The sequence below is a fragment of the Pyxicephalus adspersus genome, chromosome 6 (assembly GCF_032062135.1).
Source record: "Pyxicephalus adspersus chromosome 6, UCB_Pads_2.0, whole genome shotgun sequence".
In the NCBI taxonomy this organism is placed as follows: domain Eukaryota; kingdom Metazoa; phylum Chordata; class Amphibia; order Anura; family Pyxicephalidae; genus Pyxicephalus; species Pyxicephalus adspersus.
The window spans coordinates 42,780,450-42,792,450 of record NC_092863.1 but is presented as its reverse complement, the minus strand read 5'-3'; the positions used below and the strand labels follow the sequence as shown (position 1 = coordinate 42,792,450).

General features: G+C 36.3%; 1 protein-coding gene across 3 annotated transcripts in view; it reads left to right on the top strand.

Moving 5' to 3' along the window:
• The window catches only part of TTC28 (tetratricopeptide repeat domain 28), a 333,992-nt gene that overhangs the window by 149,935 nt on the left and 172,056 nt on the right, over positions 1-12,001 (top strand). For all 3 annotated transcript variants that reach the window (XM_072415453.1, XM_072415452.1, XM_072415454.1), the window contains one exon: positions 5,318-5,465. In XM_072415453.1, coding sequence (XP_072271554.1) covers positions 5,318-5,465 — 148 coding nt within the window. The remainder of the gene's footprint in view (positions 1-5,317; positions 5,466-12,001) is intronic.

Genomic DNA, 12,001 nt, shown 5'->3' with positions numbered 1-12,001 from the left:
TGAGTTTAACTAACTTGACTGTAGCCTATAAACATTCCGCTCATAAAATAGTATTTGGTAACACACCACCTTTTGTTAAAATGTTCTCAAGTGTTGGCTTCCCACTACAAGCCAGGTTGCTTTGCCATTTGTGACCGAGCGTGGATAGCATGCTTCACTATGCAGTAGTAGAACCCGGTATGCTTGGCACTGCAGCTAATGACAGGCTAATCTGTCAGTTAGCACTTATTAATACCCTTGGTTATATTTGCCATTTGTTTTGGATAGCAGGATTCACTATGCAATAGCAGGACCTGGTATGTATGGCACTGCAGCTAATGACAGGCTAATCTTTCATTTAGCACTCGTGAATACCCCTTGTTTTACTTGCCATTTGTTTGGGTAATTTGGTATTCGCTTGTTTAGAGTAATTAATGAGTGTGTGATCCTTGACAACCTCAGTCAACCAACTCAGGTCTGCAAATTCACATACATTTCTAATTTGGTATTACCCAATGATGACCATTATTGCTCCACAAAGTCTGGTACACTTTAGTACACATAAGTACAAATGTGGACTACTTTTCTTTTTATATGCTCATAATACTATCTATAACCCATTATTCCTGGGCCTCTGAAAGTTCCCACTTGTCTCCATGAAGTACAAATGTATGGAGGCCCTTTTCATATTTATCTATTTCATAGTACATATCTAGAGGTAGAAATTAGGGATGAACGAGCGAACTTATTAAATTTGGTCTCGCAGCAAGTTGGGCCCTTCTCACTTACCAAACATGTAGGCGACAACGGCCTTTGTAAATTTGGCCGGCGAGACCGAATTTTTGGGACCTGCAAGACCAATCAGTGGAGTGGAACTGTCAGCTCTTCTCCCCTGATTGCTTTTGCAGCCCTCTACTTGTTGTATGTGTTCTTGGATACTACAGGGCGGCAATAGCAGTCAGGGGAGCGGATCCTCACTGACAGGAGGATTCCCACGGCTGTATTTATGAATGCAGCCGTGGTAATCCTCCTATAGTGATTTCTGGTGGTTTCGCGAAATTTTGCGGACTTATCGGAACTTCGAGGAAATTTTCGCGAGAATGCCTCTTCTCATCCCTAGTAGAAACCCAACATTAAATACAGTATGTTACTAAGAATGGACGTTATTGCTATGAAAATACACAGCTCATGCGTATCTACAATCTATGTCATTTTTTCAGTTCAACTAGTTTTTAAAACTGTAGTAAAACAATAAAAAAAGTGAAATATTGCTGTAAATAAAGGAAATCTATACTCACATGTGGCTGGTGGGAAAAAGCAGAATGCACAGGTTTTAAACATGATGGATCATTGGATATTGAATGAATATTTATGTGCCTGGTTCTTTTATCATTAACATGGTGAAGCACAGTGGGGGCTGGAGCCAATACTCTGTAGATTAGCTTTTACTCCTGTTACATTACTTGGGGAGTGATATATTTGTCTGGGGGCTTTCAATCTCATGAATGAAAATCTATTAGCTCCTGATTTATTTTAAATATATGTTTACTAATGTTACACAATATCTTCAAACATGTGTTTTAGATTTTGGCTACTTACAGGATGACATATAGTGAAAATGTAAAACATCTTTTAGTATCCTATGTTTGACAAGTAGTTTCAGGTCTAAATTCTGGGACAGAAAATACTAGCAAATAAACGTGTTCAGTTTCAGGGGTATTCCTGACCCACATGTATGTATTAGAATAGGTATCAACATTAAAAAACATTTATTTCCATAAGGATGCTTTCTGGATTTTATTACACTGGAAACCATTTCAATATCTTTAATACCTTCAACTCAAACTGGTTTCTCCTATTTGTCAACGTATCCTAATATAGAACAACGCCTCCTAGAAATATTATTGCAGTCTAATCTCTCTAGCCCCTGTCCTCCAACTAAATACTTTCCCAACTTTACCTAAATAGAAATTGGATATTCCCACACTTATTGAAGATAATTGGGAAAAACAATTTCAATATTGTTTATATTCAACTCTTATTATTTCAGCTAGAAAAATGTATGCAGCCTACATTTTATTATCAAGTGGTTTACAGTCCTCAATGTACAACTAATATAAGTCAACCTAGACACTTGTTATGAATGTTAATGTTAAATAGGATTACTTGTCTACACAGTCTAAAATGTCCAGTGATCTGCACTTTTTTTTTGACTCAATGGCATTTGTAGTGAACTGGAGATTCCTAAATACTAACATTTGCAAATCTTTTACACTGCCTTCTATGAATTTTGGGACATTTTTCTTAATGAAAATGTTTCTCCCCTTCTTTCATATGTAGATTGAAATTCCTCAGTAGATTCTGTTCTTTTATTGCAGAAATAAACCTTTTTGAGCACAGTTTGCCCAGCAACATTTAATAATATCTGGTTTAACTGGATCAAAGCAAGACAGTTTCTTATTATATTAAAATATTGTTATTTTATTACCACACTTTGGGGTCTATATATAAGTTATTTTCACCATTTATTACTGCCTTAATATACATGGACCAAGAAGATTCCCCATAATTTAGATTCACTACTTTATAAATAGACCCCCAAGTAATTTAGAATATATTTTCATCTGCTTTTTTTATGATTGCAACTGTTCATAGGCTAAATTTGTTTCCTTTTGTGTTATCGCCTATTTGTACAATTTTCTAATCAAAATATTGTTCACTAATTATTGGGAACCTTTTTTTATCTATGTATATTTCTTGTATGAAAATGTTAGTCATAGTTTTTATTAGTTTAGTATTCAGGTTAAAGATTTTACATTTTTTGTCAAGACATAAATTAGGTTGACAGAATCTGTCAAACTTTGCTGTCAGCAGTGTACCACTTAGATCCAAATATTTTGCTAAAAAGTAATTTAAAATCCAAATCTTCTAAATGTGGACTTGCATCTATTTACATAAATGTGATAAAAGGTATGGGCTGGTGTTTAAAGGTTGTATCAGATGGCGTGAGGCCAACTTAGTGATAAAATGAATGAGACAACTGACATAGCCATCAAACATGCAAAGAATTATTAAATAAAGCCTTTAGCCAGACATGTGCATTGGGAAAACTTTCTTTGATGTTTATGGCTTTTGAAATATTTGGATGTTGCTCTACAAGGTGATGGATCAATATATCAGTAGTCTGTGCAGTTTCTCCGTCTGAATGTCACCAGAATTATTACAATTGATGATGTCATGTCTGCAATCATAGGATATTTCATGCAGCATTATGTAGAAGGTGATCCAAGAGTGTCATTTAGCTATTGCTAAATTTATTTAGGATGTAAGCTGTTTTGAGTGCTTACATGTTTTAAACATGCACTAAAAACCCTGACCCTTAAAATTCCTGACCATTCCAATCAAAAAAATTACCCCCTCCTCACCTTTTCCCCATGCCCCTCTAAAACACCCTGTGTGTTATATTTTTTTTCCCTCTCCTAATGTGGAACAATCTTTACTAGCCTAAATTTGTCACCCACGACGGTGCTGTTTCTAGCGCCTGCTGATGTCATCACATGCAGGCTTTCTTTGGAAAAAACATTTACAAACATGTGTTTGTAAGTTGTGTTGGGGTACCATGTGGAACCCCACTAGATTACACCAGCACATCTAACGTGCGCTCGTATTAATAAACTATACGGCCTTGTCAGCCTATAAACACCAAGTGTTTAGGCATAGAAACCGACTGTAACTCAACTTTAGAGTCTTAGGGATCTTTTTTTAAATCTGTGAATCTGACATTCACTGAAATATTATAAGTATATGTAAACACATTCATTAAATCATTCCTGTTTAAATGTTAGCATTGAGCTTTCTTTTACTTGTTTTTTTTAAATCTCAGAGATATATTATATTTAAAATAAATATATATATATATATATATTTATATATATTATTCTGGGTGTGGATTTGCCCACAATGATTAGGACAATATACAGACATACATTTTATTTTAGGACACCATACAATAGATCCCTCCTATATTTTCCTGTTAATATTTATAAACAGCAAACATTGGTTCATCCACACTAGTTATCTAGCTTATTAGTCAGAGATTACCTATCTGACTTGTATTGGAGCAGACATGGTGACACTGATTGGCACACTGGTGCTTCAGGGTTCCCCTAGGGCTGGGGATGATAACCACATTTACCTTGTTTTGCCAATGTTTCCTTATTTCTCCATCCATCAGTGTATTACTGGGTAAAATTGCATTTCAATTTAAATAAAAGCTGTGAAATCTGTAGCAGCTTGATTAACATTGATTGTTGAGTGACGACTGATACGAACAAACCATTATCCAAGGGGACTTTAGCAGTTATACTTTTTGTTAATTCTATTGATTTGTTCTACTTTTTTTCATTGTGCTATATGGTGAATAAATATGAGATCAGAAATTGCTCGTTGGCAGACAGACACTGAAATGAATACATCATTTAAGTATGGTAGAAAAAGAGCACAATGCTTTAACTGCTGCGGCACAGAACATAAGAAATAAATCCTAAAGGACAGGGTAATTAAAGACAAAGAGACTTTTATGATGTCACTCTGTGCAATTCTACAAAAGGGTGATAGTGTCAAATAAATTTGCCAAGTACTTTGATGGTAGATCTACCATCTAGATGATCTAGATGATCTGTAGTCATCACTAAGGTTCTTGATAAGATGAAATACGCTGACTAAAGTGGGCATAAACTAAATATATTGTTTAGAGAACGTATCTGTGGACTGTTTGAGTGGCATATGTTTGAAGAACCGATCCTGCCATAGACAATGACATTATAATAAAACAATTTGAAATACATGACAACAACAATATAAATGACTAAAACAAAGTGATCTGCAGGAATGAAATGAAAAGGTGTATTCCACAAACCAATCTGAATAAAAGTCACAATTTGTACCACTTACCCAGTAAGCCTAGAAAATCTGGTGTTTTGCTAGATTGACCAGGCATAATTCAGAGTTTTCAATTACAGAAAACTCAAGATGCAGTTTTTTGTTTTTCACAGACTTTGATGCATTTTTTACACCTTTTTACTGCTTTTGTTTTCCCTGAGCATAATTTTATATGTTTATAGGCTAATCAGAAAAAGGTGCTAAAAACAGTAAAAGCAAAGTAAATCTATTGAAATAAGATTTCAAATTTCATCAGCTGCTTTAAAAGAAGATCTATTGTTTAAAAAGGTTCATGTATAGTACATTATTGTTACTGTATTAACCAATCTTTGTTAATTGTTTCATCATCATAGTAGGCTTTCTGATTGCTAAAATGTGATGTTTCTCTTGTTTTTAGGCATACTTCAGACAGGGTGTTGCCCTTCAATATCTTGGTCGCCATGCAGATGCCCTGGCTGCGTTTGCATCCGGATTGGCCCAAGATCCCAAGAGTTTACAGCTGCTGCTTGGCATGGTGGAAGCAGCAATGAAATCACCTATGAGAGGTGAGTGGAATTCTCTATTGTCTGCTAAGTGTAAACATTCCCTGGCTCTTTTCACATATCCTCTGTTAAAGAGATTGCCCTTTACTTCGTGTGAAACTGGCCATGTACCTGATGGGAAGTAAGGAAAATAATCGACAAGGATTTATTTCTGTAGTCTGCCAGCAACACCTTAAACCAGGCATACTTAGGCCAGGCTTCTTGAGCTGTTTCTGATTTTTGATTGTGCCTTTTCATTTCTGAGTCCACTATCACATGGGAGAGCCATGATGGCAATATAAAGTCTGAATTCTAACCACCACTGTATGAGAAGCATTTTTGTAAATGACCACCAATGTGAGGGACATTCTTTCCACTGACACCCAATGATTATTTTAATAGGGTTCCTTACGACCTGAACATTGTTTCAAGAGTTCCTCTTGTTTAAAAATTATGCCTTAGACAGTTTTATAGGATGCAACATATAAAAAGTAGAATAAACAAGCAAAGCAACCAATCAGAATTCTGCAGTTTTGAGTAGTACAGACAATTTAGGATGACTTTTGAAGCATTGTGCTTATTGTTTCTTGCCTTATCAGTCATGGAAGTTTCTGTAATAATGACATTCCAGATGTATGATCCTACTGCCCACTCATTTTAAAACATTAAACAAATGGTAAGGGGCTAGGAGGAGAGACATACTTTGGATTTGGATTTACGGTCAGTAAAGCTTCTCTTTTTGATTGTGTCATGTCAAACATTTAATAGATTTAGTTACTGCAACCTTAGAGTTTGTTTTCTCATACATCTTTGTCATTAAGTTTGCTTGAGTCACATTAATATGGCAAAAAGCTGAATGATGTGTACATTAACTTTTTTCTTCTATAAACTGTTAACATCTTTGCCTTTTTTTCATCTCTCCATTGTATTTCCTTGTTTACCCCCATTCATCTTAGCTTTATTTGTAATCCACCATTTATCATTTTTGCTGATCAAGTGTGTGTAGAATTCTTTCATCGTGTTACACAGGCTTGCCATCTGCCAGTTGTTGGAAATGTAGTCTGCAGAATTTGTTTCCTGGAGCTGGCCCCATGTAAGTATTTTCCATCCACTGTAATCAAGATGATAAATAGACACCACAAACAGACCTGCACAAGTGTGTTGAACATAGTTTTCAATTTAGGTGATGTCACATTCTTGCAAGTAAATCTTTCCTTTTTCAAAAAACATTATACATTAAACATGCTTTAGAAATTATTCTAATATTTAGAGAAACCCTTTATCTAGTACCTAAGTTTTTGCATCAGTTGTTACAAGGGAATCTTTAACATCTATACCAATGTTAAAAAATCATTTTAACATATGTACATGGGCATTTTGACAATAATTCATAATTTTAGCTATGTATTTTAAAGGTTTAACACTTTTACAGACTTCCTTAGTCCTTCCAAGTATGGGATTATGTTAAAAGAACAGGGTCGTTCAAAAAAGGTCACACATTTTTAAGAATACAAATGCAATTTCCCACTCTTATAAAACCTATAAAGCATCTTGGAGAGCTGCAAAGTTATTAAACATTGCAAGTCCAGTCTAATGTGACAAACTTCTACTAGATAACTGTAAGGGAAAATTTCTATAAATGAATTACAATTATCCCGTATTTATATAGCGCCAACATACGCAGAGCTTTACAAAGTCCATAGTCATGTTACTAACTGTCCCTCAAAGGGGTCAGGTCAATTTTGGGGCAAAACCAAATAACCTAACTGCATGTTTGTTTTTTTGAATGTGGGAGGACACTGGAATACCCAGGGGAAACCCACGCAAACAGGGAGATAACATGCAAACTCCATGCAGATAGTGTCCTTGGCCGAGATTCAAACCTGGGACCTAGCACTGCAAAGTCCAAAGTGCCTCTGAGCCACCGTGCTTCCCGTGATATTAACATTACAATATTTGTTCCTCATTAAACAAAAGATTTGTTTGCATGCAATACTGTGGCTTAGTATTCCTCTGTAAACATACTGAAAGTTGATAAATCAGGCTCAGACACATCATCTAAAGTTGGGTAGCAGAGAGCTAGTTGACATTACGCATCAAATACTTCGCACAGCTGTATCTCTACTCCAACAGATGGACACAAATATTTTTGCCAAGCTCTAATTTGCAACTGGCAGTGGGTAGGGACATGTTTATTACATTTCATCTTGTGTAGCTAGGACAACAATGTAGATCCAACTATGAGGATGGAATTTAGCCATGCATTGCCCTGTTAATCATGTATATGGTAAATGATGAAAATATGCAGGGGTGTCTATGTTTGGCCCGATTGCTTATCCTTTGACTAAACTCTTCCTTGTTATACTGGTATGACAACTAGTACAAACAAACAACAAAAATGTAGCATAGAATGAGAACACATGGGCTGTTTTTCGCATAATATTGTGGGGTTGCAGTTTATTTTTGCAAATGGAGAACTGTCTTCATCAGCTTTAGCTGATGCATGCAGTGTCATTTGCTTGTGAGAGAAGTCAGACCAACCCTTTGATATCACCAGTGCTGCAGCTGTCTAGCCCAGGGGTGGGCAAACTTTTTAGTCAGGGGCCACAATCTAAAAAAAAAAATTTGCCAGAGGGACCGGGTCGATGGTAGCGTGGACGGGGTTATGCCATCATGATGGCCCTGAATGTGACGTGATGATGGCATAACCCCGCCCACTCTCCCATCGCAGATCTGAGCTTGTGATGGCAGATTGGGCAGGTAATGTGCAGTGATAGTCTGCCCACTTCCCCATCAAAAGTTTAGAGCCCGTGATGGGAGAGTGGGCGGGCACAACCTCCCAACTCTCCCACTGCAGGCTCAAATCCAGGGACGCGCCCCCCCCCCCCCCTTATCCTTACCCTGCTCGGAGTGGCACTGGCCAGAGCCGCAGAACACCCAAAGGGCCGGAGAAACATCCTCATTGGCCCGTAGTTTGCCCATGCCTGGTCTAGCCAGATCACTGTGCTAACAAATTTAGGGGTTGATGGACTCAAAGTATAACAAGTTTGGATTGGGATTTTGAAGCCAACATTGATGTCTTTCCTTGTTTTTGTTGATACAGCCACACAAGTGAGTTTAGCAACTATCATCCAGTTTAGCAATCAAAATCCAGCTTTGAATGCTTCACTATTTTTTAACTATAGTTTCAACGGGATACTGTGCTTTGCACATTAAGCTGAACTCATTGACTAATTTATTGAACTAGACTTCAGAAACCTGCAAATGGATGAGAGTAATACATGTTCATCTCATTCTGCAAATGCTCAGTAAAGACCTATACCAGCTTAGAAAATTGATTTTGTTTTTAGTGTCTTCTTTTATAATGCATTGAAAAGACTGCAATTATAGGTAAGTTATTTCTAACTGCCCTCAGTTTATTGGGAGAGCTAGCCCAGATGTCCCTGCCTTCTCTAGTCCAGGTGGTGTTCCTGTTTTAGTATATAGCTTCTGTGTAATGGTAAGTGCAGACCAGGCACACATGTACAGCAGCATAAAGTTTCACTGTGCACTTACATTTTAATATGTTACTTTTGCATAGTTTCTCCTAAAATTATTTTTATATGGCTTTTATTGTGGGATAAAGCAGTAAAACACAGCCTCTATGTAGCACTGCAAGGCAGAAAGGGCCTTCAAATGGAAATGGATTTCTCTATGTGTCACACATTTTATTACAAATTTTACTGTATATAGTAACAAAGTAAAACAAAGTTTATTAAATACTAACACATACAGATAAGATTTTATACCTCAAGCTGATCTCAGTTACACAATTATGTAAACGTTTTTGAAAACAAATATTTTCATTTATTTAAAAAAATATATATTATATATATATATTTATTAAATATATATATTTAAATACAATACCATCTGGACTGCTTTGTTGTTGTAAAAGTATTTCTTTTGAAACAACAATTTTAAATAATTTGAACAGCTTTAAGGAAACGGCAGCTTTAGCTTCTAGCTGTAATTTCCTAATGCTATAAAATGTTAAATTGAAAAGATAATAACCACCGGAGGCAAATGGACTTGAAAAAGGATCTAAATTTAAAGGATATGTTGAGGATAGGCCCTGCTTTGAACAGAACATAAGTTATTACACCTGACATTTCAGTAACTTAGACACATTACAAACTAATATGATCATTTCTTCAGTATACATCCCTAAATCCCACACCTGATATTTTTTGATAGCATTCAACAATCTCTGTTTATTGGCAACAGGAACTGAGTCTATTTTTCCAGTTGATTTATTTATTTAGCACTGTGATTCAAGGTATGGACCCAAGCTCATATGAGAATAAAAACAGCTTAGAAAGAAATGGAAAGGCAAATGTTACACAGCAGGAAGAATCTCAGGGGCTCTCCACTGGATTCTCTTTGTACATGTGTTTCATATAATAAAGGTTGTGAAGAAAAACCGTCAGTATATTGCTATAATGACTTAAAAGAAATATTATACCTATAAATCTCAAAGCATAAACGGGAATAACAATGCTCTAATGGCTTTAAGGTCATAATAATAAAGGACGATCACAATGTAAATGGAGTTCAATTCTGTATTCATCCGGAGATAATCAGTTTAAGAATCTCCCTACCTTTTCTACATTAGTGTGCTATCTGTTGTATAAATGACTGTGCAGTTTACAGCTACTGTGTCCCCGTCAGTCTCTCATCGCTTATCACACACATGCAGGGACACTGCAACATTCATTGCTTAAGGGTTCAGCAAAATATTGATTTCAGCTATTGTATAGACTTGACTCAGCTCTACTGTGCCATAATATCACTGACACTGGTGTTTGTCTGTGGGATTATATAGATTATAAAGCCAATGTCACTGTTTTTCTTTAACCCTGCCATGACCGGGGTTTTTATGCCTTCTTGCTAAGAATCCCGCTTCTCAGAAATCTTTTAATATTCATCTTACTGCATTTTAAACCAGAAAGCTACAAATTGCTAAGAAATTGCTGCATGCCCTCTTCACCTTTCAACTGAAAAGCTGGCCACTCTTAATGTGGATTTTGCCAGCAGCGTGTGAGATCTGAGCGAGCCGTAATAACAGCAAGTGCAGCAGCTAACAAATAAGCAGTGAAGGATTCTTTACAATTAACATTTTTGGAATTGTTCAAGCTTTTATGTAAAAGAAGTGTCTGACTGGATTCAAATTACCAGAATATTAGATATTTTCAGATATATCTACCTGTGTATAGCCAACCTAAAGACTTACCTAGAATTGAGATTTCAGTTTATTTTTTTAATTATTTTATTGGGGGTTTATATCCTCGGACAGATGTTTTATTGCTTTTTGTGTCCCCTTTGGGGATATTTGTACTCACTTTTAGCTTTCATCACCCAACAACTAAGAAGTGTTTCCTGTTCTCTATTGTACTAATAAAAGTATTTTTATTGCTGTCTGGAGAAATTATCCTGCCTTCGGAGCTGGTGACACAACAGATAGAGAAGATAAAACTTTTCACAAGAAAAAAAAAAAAAAGTTCCCATACTTCATCTTTAAACTCGATACAAAGGAAGGATATCAGCAAAACATTAGGTTTGTGTGTAGTTGAATCTAAAAGATGATCATAAGTTGCAGAGTTTGATCATCTGCACCAAATAATGAGACCTTGGAAAGTTTTCTTTCACTGGATGTGCACATACGATATTTACTCCATGCTGGCATAGCTCCCCATTATTGCCTACAAGTAAGCAACCTGGGGTGCTGTATTATTTACCTGATAGTCACCTTTTCATTTTTGCAGCCAGTCTCCCGAGGTCATGTAGTATGATAAGTGATGCTCTTCAAATGGGAGAGTAATTTTTCCTGTATCATGTAGTACTCTGTACAGGTTCATTATGAGCTTTAGTCATCTACTACATGTTATTGTTTAACAGATACCCTGCAATCATTCATATGAAGTAGAGGTTATCATTTGTCTTGCAGTAACATGCTAGTTAGTAGACATCTATTTGTACAGTGATCACTGTCCAGTGATAGGCTGAAATAGCTGTTATTACTTTTGTGCCCCTTCCGTTCGAGTTGTTAATATTGGCAATATATGGCAATCCCAAATTAGCTATACTCAATAAGCCTTTTCTAAGCTGTGGCACATTTGCTAATGCTGAGCTCCATGAAGATAAAAGGGACAAATTATTACAAATCTTCATTCATTAATTTATCACTATATCAGAATTTTAGGTGAAAGCATGTGAGCAAAGTATGTGAGTACCTGAATCTGACCTGCTATCAGCCCTTTGCAGTCCTGGTACAGCAGAGCTTAAGGTGTAGAGCATGAAGAATCACAAGCAACCAATAATTTGATGTTTATAGAAGGAATAAAGAGGGAGAAAGACAAATGAGTTCATCACTGTGCTTCTTCATTCCCACTACATGCACAGGCTAGGGGTGAACCGGTGAAAGTGGTGATGTTCCACCATCACTCGAAAACGCATGGAGACATTTCAACCAAACTTGGTATACATATGACTGAGACTCATGTGAGTGCACCTGTCAACTT